Source organism: Zasmidium cellare, assembly GCF_010093935.1.
Source record: "Zasmidium cellare ATCC 36951 unplaced genomic scaffold M409scaffold_13, whole genome shotgun sequence".
NCBI classification, from domain to species: Eukaryota; Fungi; Ascomycota; class Dothideomycetes; order Mycosphaerellales; family Mycosphaerellaceae; genus Zasmidium; species Zasmidium cellare.
The window spans coordinates 758,801-774,913 of NW_022986957.1; the positions used below are offsets into that span (position 1 = coordinate 758,801).

At 53.0% G+C, this 16,113-nt stretch overlaps 8 protein-coding genes across 8 annotated transcripts; 6 read left to right on the forward strand and 2 right to left on the reverse strand.

Moving 5' to 3' along the window:
• Nucleotides 1-387: 387 nt before the first annotated feature.
• On the forward strand, nt 388-1,543 carry M409DRAFT_21751 (uncharacterized protein; the record flags this gene model as incomplete). The annotated part of the gene is made up of 2 exons (XM_033806006.1): nt 388-445; nt 561-1,543. 2 exons carry the CDS (start codon nt 388-390, stop codon nt 1,541-1,543), a joined length of 1,041 nt encoding a protein of 346 aa, XP_033669203.1.
• Nucleotides 1,544-2,264: 721 nt separating this feature from the next.
• M409DRAFT_21752 (uncharacterized protein) lies at nt 2,265-4,316 on the forward strand (the record flags this gene model as incomplete). Its single annotated transcript, XM_033806007.1, has 3 exons — nt 2,265-2,286; nt 2,411-2,608; nt 2,740-4,316. 3 exons carry the CDS (start codon nt 2,265-2,267, stop codon nt 4,314-4,316), a joined length of 1,797 nt encoding a protein of 598 aa, XP_033669204.1.
• Nucleotides 4,317-4,952: 636 nt separating this feature from the next.
• Nucleotides 4,953-5,544, forward strand: M409DRAFT_21753 (uncharacterized protein; the record flags this gene model as incomplete). The annotated part of the gene is made up of 4 exons (XM_033806008.1): nt 4,953-5,018; nt 5,074-5,151; nt 5,211-5,362; nt 5,433-5,544. 4 exons carry the CDS (start codon nt 4,953-4,955, stop codon nt 5,542-5,544), a joined length of 408 nt encoding a protein of 135 aa, XP_033669205.1.
• A 1,448-nt stretch (nt 5,545-6,992) lies between these two features.
• Nucleotides 6,993-9,995, forward strand: M409DRAFT_65759 (uncharacterized protein; the record flags this gene model as incomplete). The annotated part of the gene is made up of 1 exon (XM_033816651.1): nt 6,993-9,995. The coding sequence occupies one exon, from the start codon at nt 6,993-6,995 to the stop codon at nt 9,993-9,995; it is 3,003 nt and encodes a 1,000-aa protein (XP_033669206.1).
• A 473-nt stretch (nt 9,996-10,468) lies between these two features.
• On the reverse strand, nt 10,469-11,428 carry M409DRAFT_21755 (uncharacterized protein; the record flags this gene model as incomplete). Its single annotated transcript, XM_033806009.1, has 3 exons — nt 10,469-10,524; nt 10,595-11,129; nt 11,189-11,428. The coding sequence occupies 3 exons, from the start codon at nt 11,426-11,428 to the stop codon at nt 10,469-10,471; spliced, it is 831 nt and encodes a 276-aa protein (XP_033669207.1).
• A 1,278-nt stretch (nt 11,429-12,706) lies between these two features.
• On the reverse strand, nt 12,707-13,069 carry M409DRAFT_21756 (uncharacterized protein; the record flags this gene model as incomplete). Its single annotated transcript, XM_033806010.1, has 1 exon — nt 12,707-13,069. The coding sequence occupies one exon, from the start codon at nt 13,067-13,069 to the stop codon at nt 12,707-12,709; it is 363 nt and encodes a 120-aa protein (XP_033669208.1).
• Nucleotides 13,070-13,792: 723 nt separating this feature from the next.
• M409DRAFT_53597 (uncharacterized protein) lies at nt 13,793-14,176 on the forward strand (the record flags this gene model as incomplete). The annotated part of the gene is made up of 1 exon (XM_033812418.1): nt 13,793-14,176. The coding sequence occupies one exon, from the start codon at nt 13,793-13,795 to the stop codon at nt 14,174-14,176; it is 384 nt and encodes a 127-aa protein (XP_033669209.1).
• Nucleotides 14,177-15,096: 920 nt separating this feature from the next.
• Nucleotides 15,097-16,087, forward strand: M409DRAFT_53598 (uncharacterized protein; the record flags this gene model as incomplete). Its single annotated transcript, XM_033812419.1, has 5 exons — nt 15,097-15,163; nt 15,232-15,392; nt 15,463-15,596; nt 15,652-15,673; nt 15,731-16,087. The coding sequence occupies 5 exons, from the start codon at nt 15,097-15,099 to the stop codon at nt 16,085-16,087; spliced, it is 741 nt and encodes a 246-aa protein (XP_033669210.1).
• Between the last annotated feature and the right edge of the window lie 26 nt (nt 16,088-16,113).

The following is a 16,113-nucleotide window of genomic DNA, read 5'->3' on the forward strand; positions in this document are numbered from 1 at the left end:
CCGCTTGATCAAGGTCTGCATAGAGCCTACGTTAGACATTGTCAGATGGAGTGTGAGAGCTTCGTATGCGGCTCGTGACCGGGCAGCCCTTTCTTTGGTTGACAGGGCTTCAATCGACGATGTCGGACGCGTGCAGAGAGCTGTATGTCTGCGCGACGGGTGCTGCTGGGCGATGAGATGGTGGTGCAGAGGCGGTCGACAGGTGTAGTCTCTTTTCTCAGGAACAAGTCTGAGGTCGCTGCTTCAGCCAGACGGGACACTTGCACGGCTGGTTTCATAGCGCAGCGTCACACCCGGCCGCCGGACTAGCCTGCCACGCCAAAACACGACCCTAGCAACTGCCCAGCCAGACGCAAGACCTGCTCACCACAACAACGCCGTCACACCATGGCAAAGACCGGCGGCCAAGACGTCGAATTCGTCACCCTGGGCATGTTCATCATCGGTAAGGCGACGCTCGCGACATCTCTCATATCTATCTCATATCTTTAGGGTTACTGCCTGCCACTGGAAACGTGTTGAAGCACGTTCTTCCTCGATACTGACAGGACACCGTCTAGATGACATCTACCCTCCGGAGCAGTCGGACCAGAAGCCACAGCTGAATGTCATTGGAGGTGCTGGAACATACTCGGCCGTCGGCGCTCGTCTCCTCTCTCCACAAGCAAAGTCCAAGGCAGTAGGATGGATTGTAGACGCAGGCAACGATTTCCCGGCTGAACTCCACGCCACTATCGACTCCTGGAACACGAACGTTCTCATTCGAGATAGACCAGCACCTACCACCCGAGGGTGGAACGGCTACAGCGGCAACCAGCACCGAGCGTTCAAATACCTGACTGAGAAGAAGCGCCTGACAGCAGACGACCTTACTCCTGAGCTGACAAAGGCAGAGAGCTTTCACCTCATCTGTAGCCCGTTGAGATGCATCGATCAGGTCAAGGACATCTTGAAATGGCGAGAAGTGGCGCCTGGTTCTGTTCGCTTACCTCGTCCACTCATTATCTGGGAGCCTGTGCCTGATCTTGCAACTGCCGAGGAACTGGAAAATACCATAGCAGCCTTGAAATACGTCGATGTAGTCAGCCCCAACCATGAGGAGCTCGCTGCACTATTTGGGGTGTCTTCCGAAAATGGGGTTTCCAAGACCATGGTAGAGGACCTTGCAGGCCGCTTCTTGGCGAGCGGGATTGGTGAAAAAGGCGAGGGTGCAGTCGTGGTTCGCGCGGGAGCCGTAGGCTGTTTCATAGGTCATGGCACGCATGGCCGATGGTTGCCTGCTTTCCATCAAGATCCCACCAAGGTCGTTGATCCAACGGGAGGTGGCAATGGCTTTCTTGGAGGCTTCGCAGTTGGACTGGTCCGGACCAAAGACTACGTTGAGGCCGCCAGATGGGGCAGCGTAGCCGCGAGCTTCTGCATCGAACAGACTGGAGTCCCAAAGCTTGACGCCCCAACCCTCTTTGGCCAACAGCACGAGAAGTGGAACGGTGTCAACGTCTTGGAGAGGCTGTCAGACTTCACCCGGAGGACTCCTCCATGAAAGTTGTCACCATGCACGAAAATATCGAATGCCCTGGTATCATCACCTTCATCTGGACGAGACGAGACGACATTCTACGAAATCATAGACTTTGGCAACGCAGAGGCATAAACATCGATGCTGCATTTAGGCTCCCTAGAGGCTAAAGCTCGAGCTTGCATGAGCTGAGGATGGTGGTATCTGATTTGCATTAACGAGCATATCCTCTGCCCATGCACCAGGCGCGGTGAGCTGAACCTGGAATTGTTGAAAGACTTTATACAGTACTTCACTTCGATATTCACAATACTTTTTCTCTGAATTTCAGCAGGGGATCTGAGAGATATCTTCCTCGTTCCACTCGAAATGATACTGAAGTGAATGACATCTCTCCGATTCTTCACAAGTGACCACGCTTCTATTCGCATCACAGATAATCCAAACGACCTGCGAGTGATGGGGATGAATAGTATATCCTCAGGACATCAGGACATCAACGCCACAGGGCGGGGCTTGCCTTATCCGAGCACCGATAAGCCTGAGCCATCCCTGATCTGGGATCCAGCCAACGACTCTGCGTAAGCTGCCGCCTTGCACCCTCGATGCTTGCTTGCTTGCTTTGCCTCTCCTGTGATCACGTTCATGAGAACTCACTACCTGGTACCTCTCGAGTTGAGGAGTGTTGTGACATCTTGATATTCCCGCCATCTCGAAATCCCAGTCGTTGGCACCGCCTTCAACCATGCCGGCGGCCGTGGCGAAAGGTGAGTCCCGCTATCTCGGAGACTTGACGGACAGCTGCGTCTACTAGTCGGTAACGAGGCTTGGGCTTGAGAGTCGACTCCACCACAACTCGCCATGAACACGGCTAACAGGGCCGTTAACCAGGCATCATCCTATCGATTTCCATCATCACCGCACTCGGCCTCGCCGTAATCGAGAACCCTCAAGTCCAGCAATGGATCGAAGAGCAGCGACGCCGGATCGCCGAGCTGCTGAGGCAAATAGGAGAAGAGCTTGATCCTCAGAGCCGAAGGACTGCAGAAGCGTTTGCTTTTGAAGGGCAGACAGTAGCCGATGTTGAAGGTACGTCAAAATGGGCACAAGACTGCATTCGAAGTGGCGGTATAGCGCGAGAGCACGAGACATACCCATTTCTCCTACATATGCGAACAGGCAGTGGCCATCAGGGCGATTATAGGCTAATGGAGACGCAGGTCTCAAACGAGAGGCTGAAGGTAGTCGAGATGCAGCTGCTATGGCGACCGGAAGAAGCTTGTCAAGTGCCAGCACTATACGTAGGATTCCCATCAAGGGCCCCTCGGACCCAGACGAGGCAGAGGAGCGGAGGCGAAAAGGACGAGAATACCTGGCCAGGCGAAACCAGCAGATGCTTGAACTTCAGGGAAGGAGAAACGCCGACGCGAAGGCAAACGGACTGGAAACACCACCTACACCGACATTCGATGAGCTCGTTGATGCCGAAGGAAAGCTCAAGTTGACCGATGAGGCGTTGCCATCACCACCCAATGCTGAGCCACTACCTACATCACTGGAGGAGGAGATGCGGCAAGTCGAGCGCAACCTCTCGCAACCCATCATGCTTGGCGAGTCGAGCTCAAGCTTCGCAGGCCCAAGCGGTTGGCGGATGGGAGTCGAAATGGCGGACCCATTCAGCGACGAATATGCCCTTGAACGTAGTATGACCCCCAAGCCTCCAGTCCCGCCTAAGATCGAACTCGACCCACCAGTATCTGTCCCTGCCGAATTCACTCCCCAACGAGCACCCACACCTCCAATCTCTGTTCCCGGGAGCTTCTCGCCGATATCGACAGAACCGCAAAGAGAACAACCCCCCGTCAACCATGATGAACTGAGCTATGAGGAGCAGTTGGCGATTGCTCTCTCACTTTCTGAGCAAGAGAGTTCGTCCAACGCCGCCACCGTAAGGCAGACCCGCCGCGAGGAGGAAGACGACGACGCATTGCGAGCTGCCATAGCTGCAAGTCTCAAGGACATGGACGATCAGCAAGCTGCTCATGCCATTGCGTACGCTGAGCCCTCAACTCCAAGACCGATCGCTGCCCATCCTCAACCTCTTGTCGATCTTACTCCGTCAACACCCCCAGCTCAGCCGAATTGGGGAGACATTTTCGACCATCGCTTCTCGCCAGCACACGAACCATTGTCCCTGGCCCCGTCTTCAGCGCCCTCTGAAGCGTCAGATGAGTTGTATCGTCTCACTCCAGAGCTCACTCGCGCACGTCTCGCCAACTGGGACGCTCAAGTGACTCAGGCGCCTCCATCGTCAACTGGCTCAAGTCTGCCCTATGACCCTGTCCGTGATACTCAGAGCACTCCGCAGCCTGTTCAGGACTTGATGGACGCCAGCTTTTACTCCGCTCCCGATGTCGTGTCACCGCCGGCCAGCGTCAGCACCCACACTCTGGATCGTGAAACACCTCAACTCATCGACGTGAGCGAAGGCGTGCCTCACGAGAGCGCAAGAACTCCAACGTCTCGAGCCCACTCATCCTTCGGCTTCCAGACCGACTCTGACTCCGATACCTTTGCCTCCGTATCCCCATCTCAATCTCGCCCGGAGTCACGAGCACGAAGCGAGGTTTCGGGCATTGAGGTTATTGATGTAGCGGAAGACAGCGATATCGATATGCTCTCGGAAGAAGGTGATGGAGTCGCCACGCCGGACAGCTGGTCAGAGGTTGGCAGCAGGGATGCCGACAGTGATATGGAGGACCAGACGCAGGAGCAGTCTGCTCGGTTGAGCTCTTAGACCACCTCTACTCTCGACGTTTACATAGGATTGCCTCTTGTCGCCTAGGATGATTGAAATGAATGATACCTCTTTACGCTTTTCGTTGCTACTTTCATTGATGTTCGATTCAGGCACCATGATGATGTGTTGTCATGTGCAACATCCCGACAATGGACAGGTAACCTCAGGAACAGACTAAGAAACACATCGTTGCAAGGTAGATGTTGTCTGCCGTGTGCACCGAATCTAACAAGTGCTCTCATTTCTTTCCAAATCATTCCCACCATCTTCCTCATACGTCATGATGTGGGGTCAAAACGAAGTGGGCATGAAGTGAAAGTTGTCTAGCAACAACCGACAGCCGGCCGGCTAGTCAGTCAAGTAGTGACTTTAACAAAGACTTTCCTGTTCGTCCTGGATCTTGAGAACTCGGATATATACCCCTGTGCTGTCGAGAAGTGTGTGTACTGAAGGTAAGCTGACGCAGAAACAACCAAGTCGCGGGTCTTGGTGGAAGTTTGCGGGCTTGCTTGGTTGCTTGTCGGTAGCCTCATGCTTATGGAGATGGAGAGGGGGATATATATGCCCTGTTCTGCTCCCTCGATCAACAACATCTGCTGACGCGAGTGTTAAGATCAGACTGTTGTTAGGACCATGGCAAAAGGAAGCTGTGTTTGCGGCCAGTGGACCTACGAGTATGAAGGCGAGCCGGCTGGAGTAGTACGTTCCTCTTCACACTCCTTTTTGGTGACGAGTGGACTGACCGGAACAACAGGCGGTATGCCATTGCATTCCATGCCGGAAGACGGCTGGGTCGAATGGGAGTTTCAATATTCTGATTCCGAACGACAAGGTAATGTCCCGACTCACACTCCCGTAGCGGCCAGGTCGGCTGATGAGAGAGATATCCAGTTCCACAAGCTTTCCGGCGACGACTTCAAATTCGAACGGATCGGCGACTCGGGCAAAGCGGTCAAGTATCGCAACTGCGGCAACTGCGCTTGCGTTATGACGGCGAACGCGGATGCGATGCCGGGCGTGACGATTTTGAAGGGCGGGACTGTGTAAGTTTCAGGTCGTTTCTGGTTTTTTGAAGAAGTTGTTCTTGTTTGCTGATTTTTTTGGTGACTGAAGGGATGACTTTGAAGAGGATAGGAAGCATCAGCCCGTCCTCGAGGTTTATACGAAGAATCGTCCGGAGTGGTGTCATGGGTTCGGGGGTGCGCAGCAGAAGGAGACGACTTGAGAGGAGAAGGGGCTTTGGATGGGTAGTGAGGTGAAGTGGTGAGGTCGGGCGAGCATGCCAGATTTGGCGAGTTGGTTTCCAACCTTGATGGAGTGTTTAGTGATATGGCGAGGTTTTCGGGACCGAATTTCAACAGGGTTTTTTACTTGCTCGCGGAAGCAATCAGGGAGTGATAGCTTTTGCGTCTTTTCGATGAGAAGTCGTCTGGGCTTCGATGGCGTTGTATAGCAAAAAGGCTGGGAAGGCCTTGACAGAAAAGAGCCGAAAAAGTATAAAAAGGCCATAATGTGTGATTAAGAATTCGTTATGGATGTATTCCTCGCATCTCTTATCACTTTGACGAGAAGTCGACGCAGTCCATGGCTTTCCTGCTTGATTACGTGCGTTTATTAGGGAATCCAGATGTTGATATGTCGCTCTGCCTCTGGGTTGTGGCTGAGTCCGTGTGGCTCAAAGCCTTTTGCCTTCAAGGTCGCAGAAAAGCGACCGTTATCATATGCTGCTCTTGGGGAAACGAAATGTAAATGATGGGCAGCTGAAGCATTGCATGAGGGTTGAGATGGGAGGACATGTATCATTGTTGGAAGAAGAAGTCGAGGGTACTCTTTCCTACTGACTTACCCCTGAACGCGCTAAGATAGACGGTACGGCCCGTTGCTTCCATCAGCCACACCCGTGAAACGACTTCACTTGCTGCACATGCAGTCATCGAGTCCATCGCCTCCGTGAATATTTCGACTGGCTTTCTGATATTGCATTTCCCTCTGGCGTTTAGGCGAAACATATTGAGATGAACGCGGTTTCGGCAACAGCAGCTGGTCCTCATCCCGAGCCTCCTCCTTGATCATCGAGCGACTTCTCCGAACCGCCACCGATACATTCCCACTTCAAGCAAACAATAATGAATCCGGCGCAGCTGCTGAATCCAAAGGCTTTTGCGAAACAGAAGGCGAAGACGGAGAAGAATCCACGAAAACCTGGTATGTAGGCAGCAGTCTCTTTCACGTGGCGAAGTCCACTCACCAGCACTTCACTTCGCGATCAGTCGCTTCACATGCTATCACATGTTTGCGATCCGCGTCCGTGCTCAAGCTCGTCAAACGACTTTGCACACTGCGCACCATGTCGTCTTCTTCCAAACATCCACCTCTACCACCACTCTCTTGAGACTCTTTTGACACTTGCCACAACTTCTACCTCCCCATACACCCACCTCCACATCACGCTACTTCGGCGGTCGCCACGCATCCATCGATATGGAGTCGAGTGGCCCTGCTGTAGCAGCTGACCCGCGCGGCGTCACTACGACCTCGAACTCGACCGAGGAGCTGACACCAGCAGTATCATATGACCCCAAAGCACTTCTCAACCCCACGGCAAGCCGCACCCTCCAAAAGCAAGAGTCGACTCAAGATGAGGACGAAAAGCAAGAGGTGGGAACTGGCCAGATGATCGAGAAACTCCACGGTCTCACCGAACGCGAAGATGCGCCCGTCAAGAAACGCAAGGCCCAGGCACTCGACGAGGATGCAGATGACGACCAGAAGAAGAAGGCAAAAGGCACATTCCAAAACGACGGCGGCGGTTTTATGACCGAACACCTCAAGGAACAACGCAAGAAGCAGGCGGCTGAAAATCCCACCTCGAATGGCGCTGAGACTATCGACCTGACCAACGACGACGACGAAGTGCAATTCATCAAAGAGAACATCAACGAGCGTGTGTGCTTGGGTGTGCTGAACGGAGCGGCAAATGTCTTCCGAATCCCGGCGGTTTCGCAAAACGCTGAGAGGGCTTTCAGGGACCGCTGGCCTCGTATCAAAGTCACGTACGAACGTCTGTTATCCGGTAACACCATCATTCATCTTGTCGACCGGTCTGGTGCCAAGTTCGCCAACCTGGAACTGAAGCTCGCCGCTGCTCTCTGCAAATTACTGGCCGGCGCCTCCATGACCAAGTTTGAGATGAAGGTCTTCTTGGTGGATCGCGAGAAGGGTAACGAGAGGGCGGGGGATCGCGTGTCGCAGTCAATGAGAGTCGAGGTCATCTTGTATGCTCCTCTGCGAGTGGCCAAGCAGATTGGGACATTTCTTTCCCGAAGCCAGCTGTTCCTCAGCACCCCAACCGCCAACCCAAACACGCAGGTCTTCAACCCACAGGAACCAAAGCCACTCGGTGGTCCCGCAAGATCTGGGAATCAGCAGATAACAAGTGCAGGAAGTGGTGGACGCACTGTCGAACAGATTCTGCGCGAGACCAGCTCCATGTTCGACAGTCTGACCAAGGACGAGGACCTGCCCGACATGGAAGCCGACTCGAGCATCATCACCAGCCCTTTGATGGATCATCAGAAGAAGGCTCTACACTTCCTCATGGACCGGGAACGCAGTGATTACGAGGGCCAAGAGCTTCCGTCCCACTCGCTGTGGAAGTACCGAAGCAAAGACAATGGCCGTCCGTCCTGGTACCATCTCATCACGGATCAGGTCGTCTTCGAGAAGCCAAACTACCTGCAGGGCGGCATCTTAGCTGATGTAATGGGTCTTGGAAAGACCCTCAGCATCCTTGCTCTCGTTGCAGAGACCCGTGAGGCCGCACGACGGTTCCGCAGAGAGGGCCCGGAAGACAGGGATGGCCAACTCACCAACTCGAAAGCAACTCTCATCATCTGTCCCAAGTCGGTGCTTTCCAACTGGCAAGAGCAGATCCGAAACCATTCTGCTCACGGCAAGTTCAAGATCTACACCTACCACGGCACATCTCGCATTCAGGATGTAGACAAGCTGTCCAGGTTCGATGTCGTCCTGACTTCGTACAACACTGCCGCGACTGAGTTGCATGGCAAGAAGTCTGGATTGAGGGATATCAACTGGTTCAGAGTGGTGCTGGATGAGGCCCACCACATCCGCAATCCTACGACGAATGTTGCAAAGGCTTGTTGTGCCCTCAACGCCCAGCGTCGATGGGCAATGACAGGAACTCCCGTGCAGAACTCGCTGCAGGACTTGGGAGCTCTGTTCAAATTCCTCCATCTCCCTCCGTTCGACTCCTCTGTCGTCTGGTCGCAATACATTACCACGCCATTCAAGTCCGGAGACGCCAAGGTGGTCGAGCAACTTCAAATCCTGGTACGAAGCGTGACCCTGCGGCGTACCAAGAACACCATCAATCTGCCAGACAAGAAGGTCGAGCGTGTTCGGCTCAACTTCAGCGCCGATGAGAGGCGTCTGTACACGCAATTCGCCACCAAGGCTGGTCTCGAGCTTAGTGGTATTACGCAAGCAGGCGGTAGACTCAGAGGCAAGGCTTATGCCCATATCCTAAAGTCTCTCAGCCGGCTTCGCGCTATTTGCGCTCATGGCAGGGAGATGCTGCACAAGGAAGACCTGGAGGAGATTGAGGCGCGGGATGACGACGGCGTCATCATGCTGGACATTGGAGTCGAGGATGCGGAGACTGAAGAGAGCTTCGTCAGTGAGAGATCTGCCTATGACCACTTGATTACCTTCTCCGACAGCGAAGCGGATATGTGTCAGTCTTGCGGGTCCAGAATCGTCTCAAAGGAGAACGATGAGGAGGACGAGGATGCCGAGGGCGAGTCTGACTCCGAGGACGACGAAGAGGGGGGCAACGATCTCGTGGGCCACCTCACTCCATGTTTGCATCTCATCTGCACCAAGTGCACAGAGCGCTTTGAGAAGGAGGTCCAGCAAACCCTGACTAAGGACAACCACCACACTTGTCCTTACTGCACGGCACACGTCAAATTCGAGCTCTTTCCGCTGCGCAAGTCTATCTTGGAACGCATTAAAGCAGAACGCAAGGAGAACCGAGGCAAGGCGACTGGGGCGAAGTGGGACGAAGACACCTACAGCGGTCCGAGCACCAAGGTCAAAGAACTCCTTCGAGAACTACAGCAGTCCGCCGAGGAGACAGAGCAGTTACCACACGGCGAGCCACCGATCCGCTCGGTCGTGTTCAGCGGCTTTACTCAATACCTGGACCTCATCGAATACGCTCTTGACAACGCGGAGATTGGCTGCACTCGCATCGACGGCACCATGTCAGTCAAGCAGCGTTCCCAAGCTCTGCACGCGTTCAACACCGTCGATTCGGTGAGAGTGCTGCTTGTGTCCATCAAAGCTGGCGGTCAAGGTCTCAACTTCACCTCCGCCAACAAGGCGTACGTGATGGAACCGGGCTACAACCCAGCCGCCGAGCAGCAAGCCGTCGACCGCGTTCACCGTATCGGCCAGAAGAGAGACGTCACAATCAAGCACTTCATCATGGCAGATTCCATCGAGAACCACATTCTCAAACTGCAGAAGAGGAAGGAAGCCATTGCCAAGATGTCCATGGACAACAAAAAGACCCGTCCGCAGGAGGCGAAGGAGAGGATGGCTGAGCTGATGGAGCTCTTTGATCAGACCAACAACAAGAAGAAGAGATAAAGCGGTCACGATGGAGCTTGAAACGGGTCGAATACTTGAGTGTGGGTTGTAAAATAGACTAGGGAATAAGTTGAGACTGCGATACTCAAGCGGAGATTAAGTAGCGATGAAATGACGAAAAAGTATCTTGGAAAAACAAAAACCTGTGGAGCGGTCACCCTCTTTACTTCTAGCATCATCACAAGCCCAGTAGATTGAGGATGAAACTGTTCCTCCCTGGCTGCTTGCATGTCTGCAACAACGCCTTCTCTTTTGCACGAACAGATGATGTAGACCGAAGACGACTGAACAAGGAGACTGTCTCTATTTGGTCTGTTGTATCGAAGTCTTCGACCCCTGAGAATTGAGCTTTCGCTCGAACGCCCCAACACTTGCGCTTCGGTACCACAATCGCACACGAGCAGAAGAGCACCCCAATGCAAAACCCGACCCCACTCAAGGCCCACAACAGCACACCACCGCCATCATCGTCATCACTTCCCAGCCCTCTGCTGACTATAAATCGAAATCGCCCGATCGATCTGTCCGTCTGTCACCAAAAACAAATTAGCACTCTTACCATTTTCCCTCTCCCAACACCATCGATCATTGATACATACCGGTAAACTCATACATACACTCATCCGTGGAATAATCCATATAATTATGAATCGAATCCACGCCCTTCGCCCCGGGACAACTATCCTGACTGCTCGGACACCCCTGCGTCGGGGTTTTCTGCAGCGGCGTATCGTTGACGTTATCTCCAGAGCCGGAGCACGAGGTGCCTTGGAAGACATGATACAGCCCCATGAAATGCCCGACCTCGTGCACGGCCGTGTAGCCCAGATTATACTCCGTCGCGGTGCCGTTGGGCATCGAGTCGGCGAGACACATGCAGCCGTCGAGGATCAGGTCGGTGGAAGTGGGGTTCGCGACGGGGAAGTAGCAGAAGCCTAGCAGGCCGCCGGGGAGGTCGGAGGTGAAGTAGAGGTTCAGGTCGGCGTAGGTGCCGCGGCGGAGGGCGGATTTCATTTCTTGCTCCGTGGGGGAATCTTGGCCGGCGGCGGCCCAGTCGTCGTTGATGGTGAAGTTGATGGATTTGGTGAGGAAGGTGATGCCGACGGGGGCGTAGGCGTCGTTCATGACTTCCATCTGGGAGTGGGGTGAGAGTTGGCTTTGGGGGTCGATGGGTATTATGGTTGGGGACGTACCTGTTCTTGGACCATCTCCTTGGTGTACATGCTGCGCTTGGCTTTGGAGGTGACGACGTGGACGTAGGTGTTGATTTCGCGCTCGTCGACTCTGCTCACTTCTGCGACCTTGGAAAAGTATGCTTCGTTGAGCTCGACTTTGAGGGCATCGCCTGGCTCGGCGGTACCACAACGAGTGAGTCCTTCTGCGGCCGCGAGACCTGCTGCGGCTGCTGCGAAGAAGAAAGATGAGAATCTCATAATGAAAATGAAAGGAAGGGAAGGTATCTTGCAAAGAGCCGTGAAAGAGAGGCGAAAGAGCGAACGAAGCGTAGACGATGCAGGCGAAACAGTAGGACAGTCCTTACCTTCTTATACAACTCTCAATTCAGAGCCAACGGAACAATTTATCTCTGTACGACGAAGAGATAAACGACCCAAATACCAACCATCGCGTAAGACTGATCGCCTTCAGGTCTTCCCTGTGTTTGCTACCGCGCATGCAACATGTCGTGGACGCCACGAGCCAAGCGGCCGGTGCAGGAAAGCTTGTCTGTACAGCTTCACCAGTAGGATCCACGATCAGCCGTGTCGCAGAGAGATGTCCACTTAGCCTGAAGCGCACCGGTACCTTGGCTATGCAACAGGGACGGGCACGAAGAGGGCGCTGTGGCGCGTGGACTGGTCGCATACGAAGATTGAAGAGCCGCTTGGGTAAGTCCTTTCTGATTTCGGAGGGATCGATCTGGGCCTGGAGGTGATGAGTGGATAATGGCTTCGATATGCGGTTTGGACTATGTAACTAGCCAAGTTCGGTGGTCTTCGGTCTTCTCCAAAAATTCATTCGTTTGGTAACAAGCCCTGGACGTGGTGGATCTCTCATCAAGCGGACTCAATGCGGCTGCGGTTGATTCGGGTTTGTGACACGGCCACGCCTGCCGCGTGTGCCATGAAACACAACTTGACCTGTCAAACAATGGAAAACGCTGAAAGGAGATGGACGTGAGGTCGCTCTCATATACTTGATGGACGCCATCAAGGTCAGGGCTTGGAGAGTGAGTTTGAGATTGCCGTCGGATCGGATCCCCCGCCCGGTTTCTTGGCAACGGCTTGGAAGCCGACGTCTCTCTTTTCTGTGGACGTAGCTGCAGTGAGAAATGCATCGAAATGGTTGTGGTCATCCGAGAAAACATCCTGGATGAATCGTCAGGCGCCGCATGCCGTGCTACTCGGTTGCTTGCATACCGCTTGACCTCGCGGGATCTTCATGCCTCCCCCTAGGCCTCAGGACTGTTTTTCCGATATAGACTTCCCCATCAAACATGTTATATGCATGGACCCGTAATGGATTGTTTCGGGGTGTAAAAGAATAAAGCAAATTGCCTAAGGCTACAGTTCTATGTACCGAACGGACAACGTCGGTCTTGTGAGGACTCGAAGTCTACAATATCGGTCTTACGCAGACTCCAAGTAATGAGCGGACAACGTCGGTCTTATAAAGACTCGAAGTCTTTCTCGAATCTCCTCGTCAATCCTTGATCATGGCTTCGCGCATGTGACGCCTTCCAACCCATTCTGCGACAGGTAGATAGCATTCTCCACGCAGCCCCTCCAACCGGCTGGAACATTGCCACTGGTCTTCAAAACGCCGTTCACATTATCGCAGGCCCATTGATCCACAATGCCTAGGCATTGCCCTCGGAGGTTGTCAAGGAAGCCAAGCTCGCAGTTCTGATAGTCTGGCTCGTCCGGGGTGACGCCGAAGAAGTCGACTGTAAAGTCCCCGCCGTCACTTTGTTTGGTGGTGAGTTCGCCGTTGAAGACGCATGATGCACTCGTTGCCCTGGTTGCGCTCACAGCTGCGGACAGCCCGAGGACAGCAATTGCCAGAGTTGGATGCATGTTTGACTAGGTGCAAGGTGTTAGCTGGTAGAGATTCGGCGCCAGATTACAAGACGTACTGTAGGACAGGGTTTTCTGTTGCGCAAGTCTTGTAGTGTTTGTAGTGTTGATACTTCTGAATTGAGATTCGAATGAGACCTCTTGCATCTGTTGTTCTTATAGAACTACAACCCTGTACTTCTAAACTATCCGTAGGACCAATCTTAAAACACTAGGGCTAAGACCAATCTTGGAACATAACGGCTAATAAGACTAATCGCGGCTGACAAGTTATAACAGGCGCAGTCTGCTATGGTAAGTGTAGACCCTAAGTAGACTATTAATATGGGCTCGTAGCATTAGATCACAAGACTTACACAATCCCTGCTAACAGTCTTACGTTTTGAGCCAAGACTGTTTGCTTACATATTTAGTGATCCAACAGCATAAGGGCGTACTAGTACGAGCGTTAGGGCTACGTTCGCCGTACAAACTACCGTACGGCTTCTGTTAGGGTACAGGGATAGTTAGTAACAACTTGTGATCAGACTTTGTAACGGGGTCTAGTAAACGAACAGTGTGAGATAGAACAACAAGCATAAGAAGTCGTGTTCAGGCTCATCTTTGGGGATCATTCCAAAACCTGTGCAACGAAAGCTTTCTCCTAAGCCTCCATTGTTCTCTAGTAAGTCATCTGTGTTGTATTAGGACTGCTCCTAGCTAATCCCCTTGCTTCAAGTCAGCATGCATCTTCCACTAGTCATCGCGGCGTTCGGACTCGGACTGTCCGCAACTACAAGCGGATCGAACATCCGACACCAGAGCCGTAGCAAGGCGAGAAGTGCGACCTGTATCTTTACTGTCAACGGTAGCGTCGAAGACCGTAGTAGCAGGTTTAACGTCGACTTCTTTGGAGTGACTTCAGACGAGCCGGATTTTCAGAACTGTCAGCTTGGCTTCCTCGACAATCTTCGAGGGCAATGCGGCTTCGTAGAGAACTGGGGATGCGACAACAACAACGGTGTGTTCGCGACCAGCGGCAACGTATTTGAGGGGAAAGATTGCGTCGAGAACGCCATTTTCTTGTCGCAGAATGGCTTGGAAGGTGTCACGTGTCAGAAGGTGTGATGAATGGGGAAAGTGTTGGGGCTGCGGTGCCTACTTTTAAAAAAACCGGAAGTTGGAGGGAGAAATGTTGGCTTTTGATACAAATTGTTCATGCGCGGTTCGGGCTGCAAACGTAGAGGTTTGATTGCCAGAGCTCGGGGGGGGGCTCGAATACATTCGTTTTTTCGTCACGTTAACAACGGGTTGCGTGAAAGCGAGTACCTGTCAGTACTACCACCACGCGAAAGAAGACATGTTGTAAGGTCTGCCTTCGCTCCATTCTCGGGGTATGTTCTCGAAGGAAAGTTATTCTTCTGGACAGCACTTTTCCTAAATAGGAAGTTACCTTTGGCAAAAATGAGACCATGACTAAGTAGGTACTTCCCAAGCTGATTGACGAAAGTGCTTCGCGAGCGCCCCTGCAAACTCTTCAATTGTTGTCTCGTACCTCGCATGTCCTGCTATATTCGACGTCGGCAAGCACGGGATGATCCAGTCCCTCGAGTCTACTGTAATCGAGGGCAATCTGCGAGGAAGTCGATAAGTGACCACAGAAAGCTAACACCAGCTAACAGTTCAACGTCGACATGTGACGAGTCCTCAAAACCCGACTAGCAGCGACGTACAAAGAGGGCAATTCTATTGTTGCAGAGAGCGTAGCGTCAGAAGCTACAAAGGGAAACCCCTGTGCCGCAGTTCTTGCGAATTGTTTGCTCCTTCAGGCTAGCCAGCTGGCCGTATCCACCAGCTGACCAACTGTGCATGTTGTTCAAACTCGCAGATTAGGTTGAACTCAGTTTAGTCTTTTAGGTAGGCTCCATTAAGGCCTTTGCTATGACGAGTTAGGGACTGGTTTATATAGAGGTTGGGACCTCACCTCTTCCCTCTCTCCCTATACCAATTCTCCCATCACACGAATTTCCTTCACAGCAACAGAAACAATGGCAGATCTCAAACCCCTAATCGTCTGGCGCTATCACGATGGAGGACTCAGTCCCAATCCATGGAGTCAGTAGTACACCCCAAACCCATCCCATCCCAACATCCCACCGATAAACCTAACAACCTCCCCGCAGAAGTCGTCATCTTCCTCTACGAGCTCAACCTCCCCTTCGAAATGCGTGTCTTCGACCGCAGCGACCCCGACGTCCGCGAGAAGGAGCCCATGGTCTCGCTGACGCCCAATGGACGGATGCCGGTGTTGGAAGACCCGAATAATGGGATGCGGATTTGGGAGGTATGGCATGGCGCTGGGAAAGCGGATTTGTACTTGGTGTTTGGTAGGCAATGATGCTGATTTTGAGCAGTCCGGAGCAATTATCGAGTACCTTGTCGACACCTACGATAAGAGTAACAGGCTTACGTATACGTCTCCGAGGGAGAACTATCAGTTGAAGTCTTGGATGCATTTTCAGATGTCTGGGCAGGGGCCTTACTATGGGTTTGTATTCCACGATAACCAAATCGTCGCACCATACGCTGACATTCGACAACAGCCAAAGAACCTGGTTCCTTCACGTTCGTCCCCCTTCTACTTCTATCCCCTCTCCATACGCTCACTAACACCCTCCATAGCTCCACCACGAACCCCTCCCCTCCGCGCAGGAACGCTACCTGAACGAAGTCAAACGCATCCTCTCCGTCATCGACAAAGACCTCACCCGCAGCGGGCGCCAATGGCTCGTAGGCGACAAAATGACCTTCGTCGACCTCATGTTCGTCCCCTGGAACTCGCTCCTGTTGCCGTTCATGACGCCGACGGGGTTTGAGAGCGAGTGGAAGGAGAAGTACCCTAAATGCTGGGAGTGGCATCAGAGGTTGTACGGGGTGGAGAGCGTGAAGAAGGCGAAGGAGTTTGCGGAGGGGAGTGTCAAAGCCGATCCGAGTGCGACGATTGAGCTGAAGAGTGTCGAGGAGATTGAGGGGAGGTGAAGGTGATGTCGATTTTGTCCTCCTTG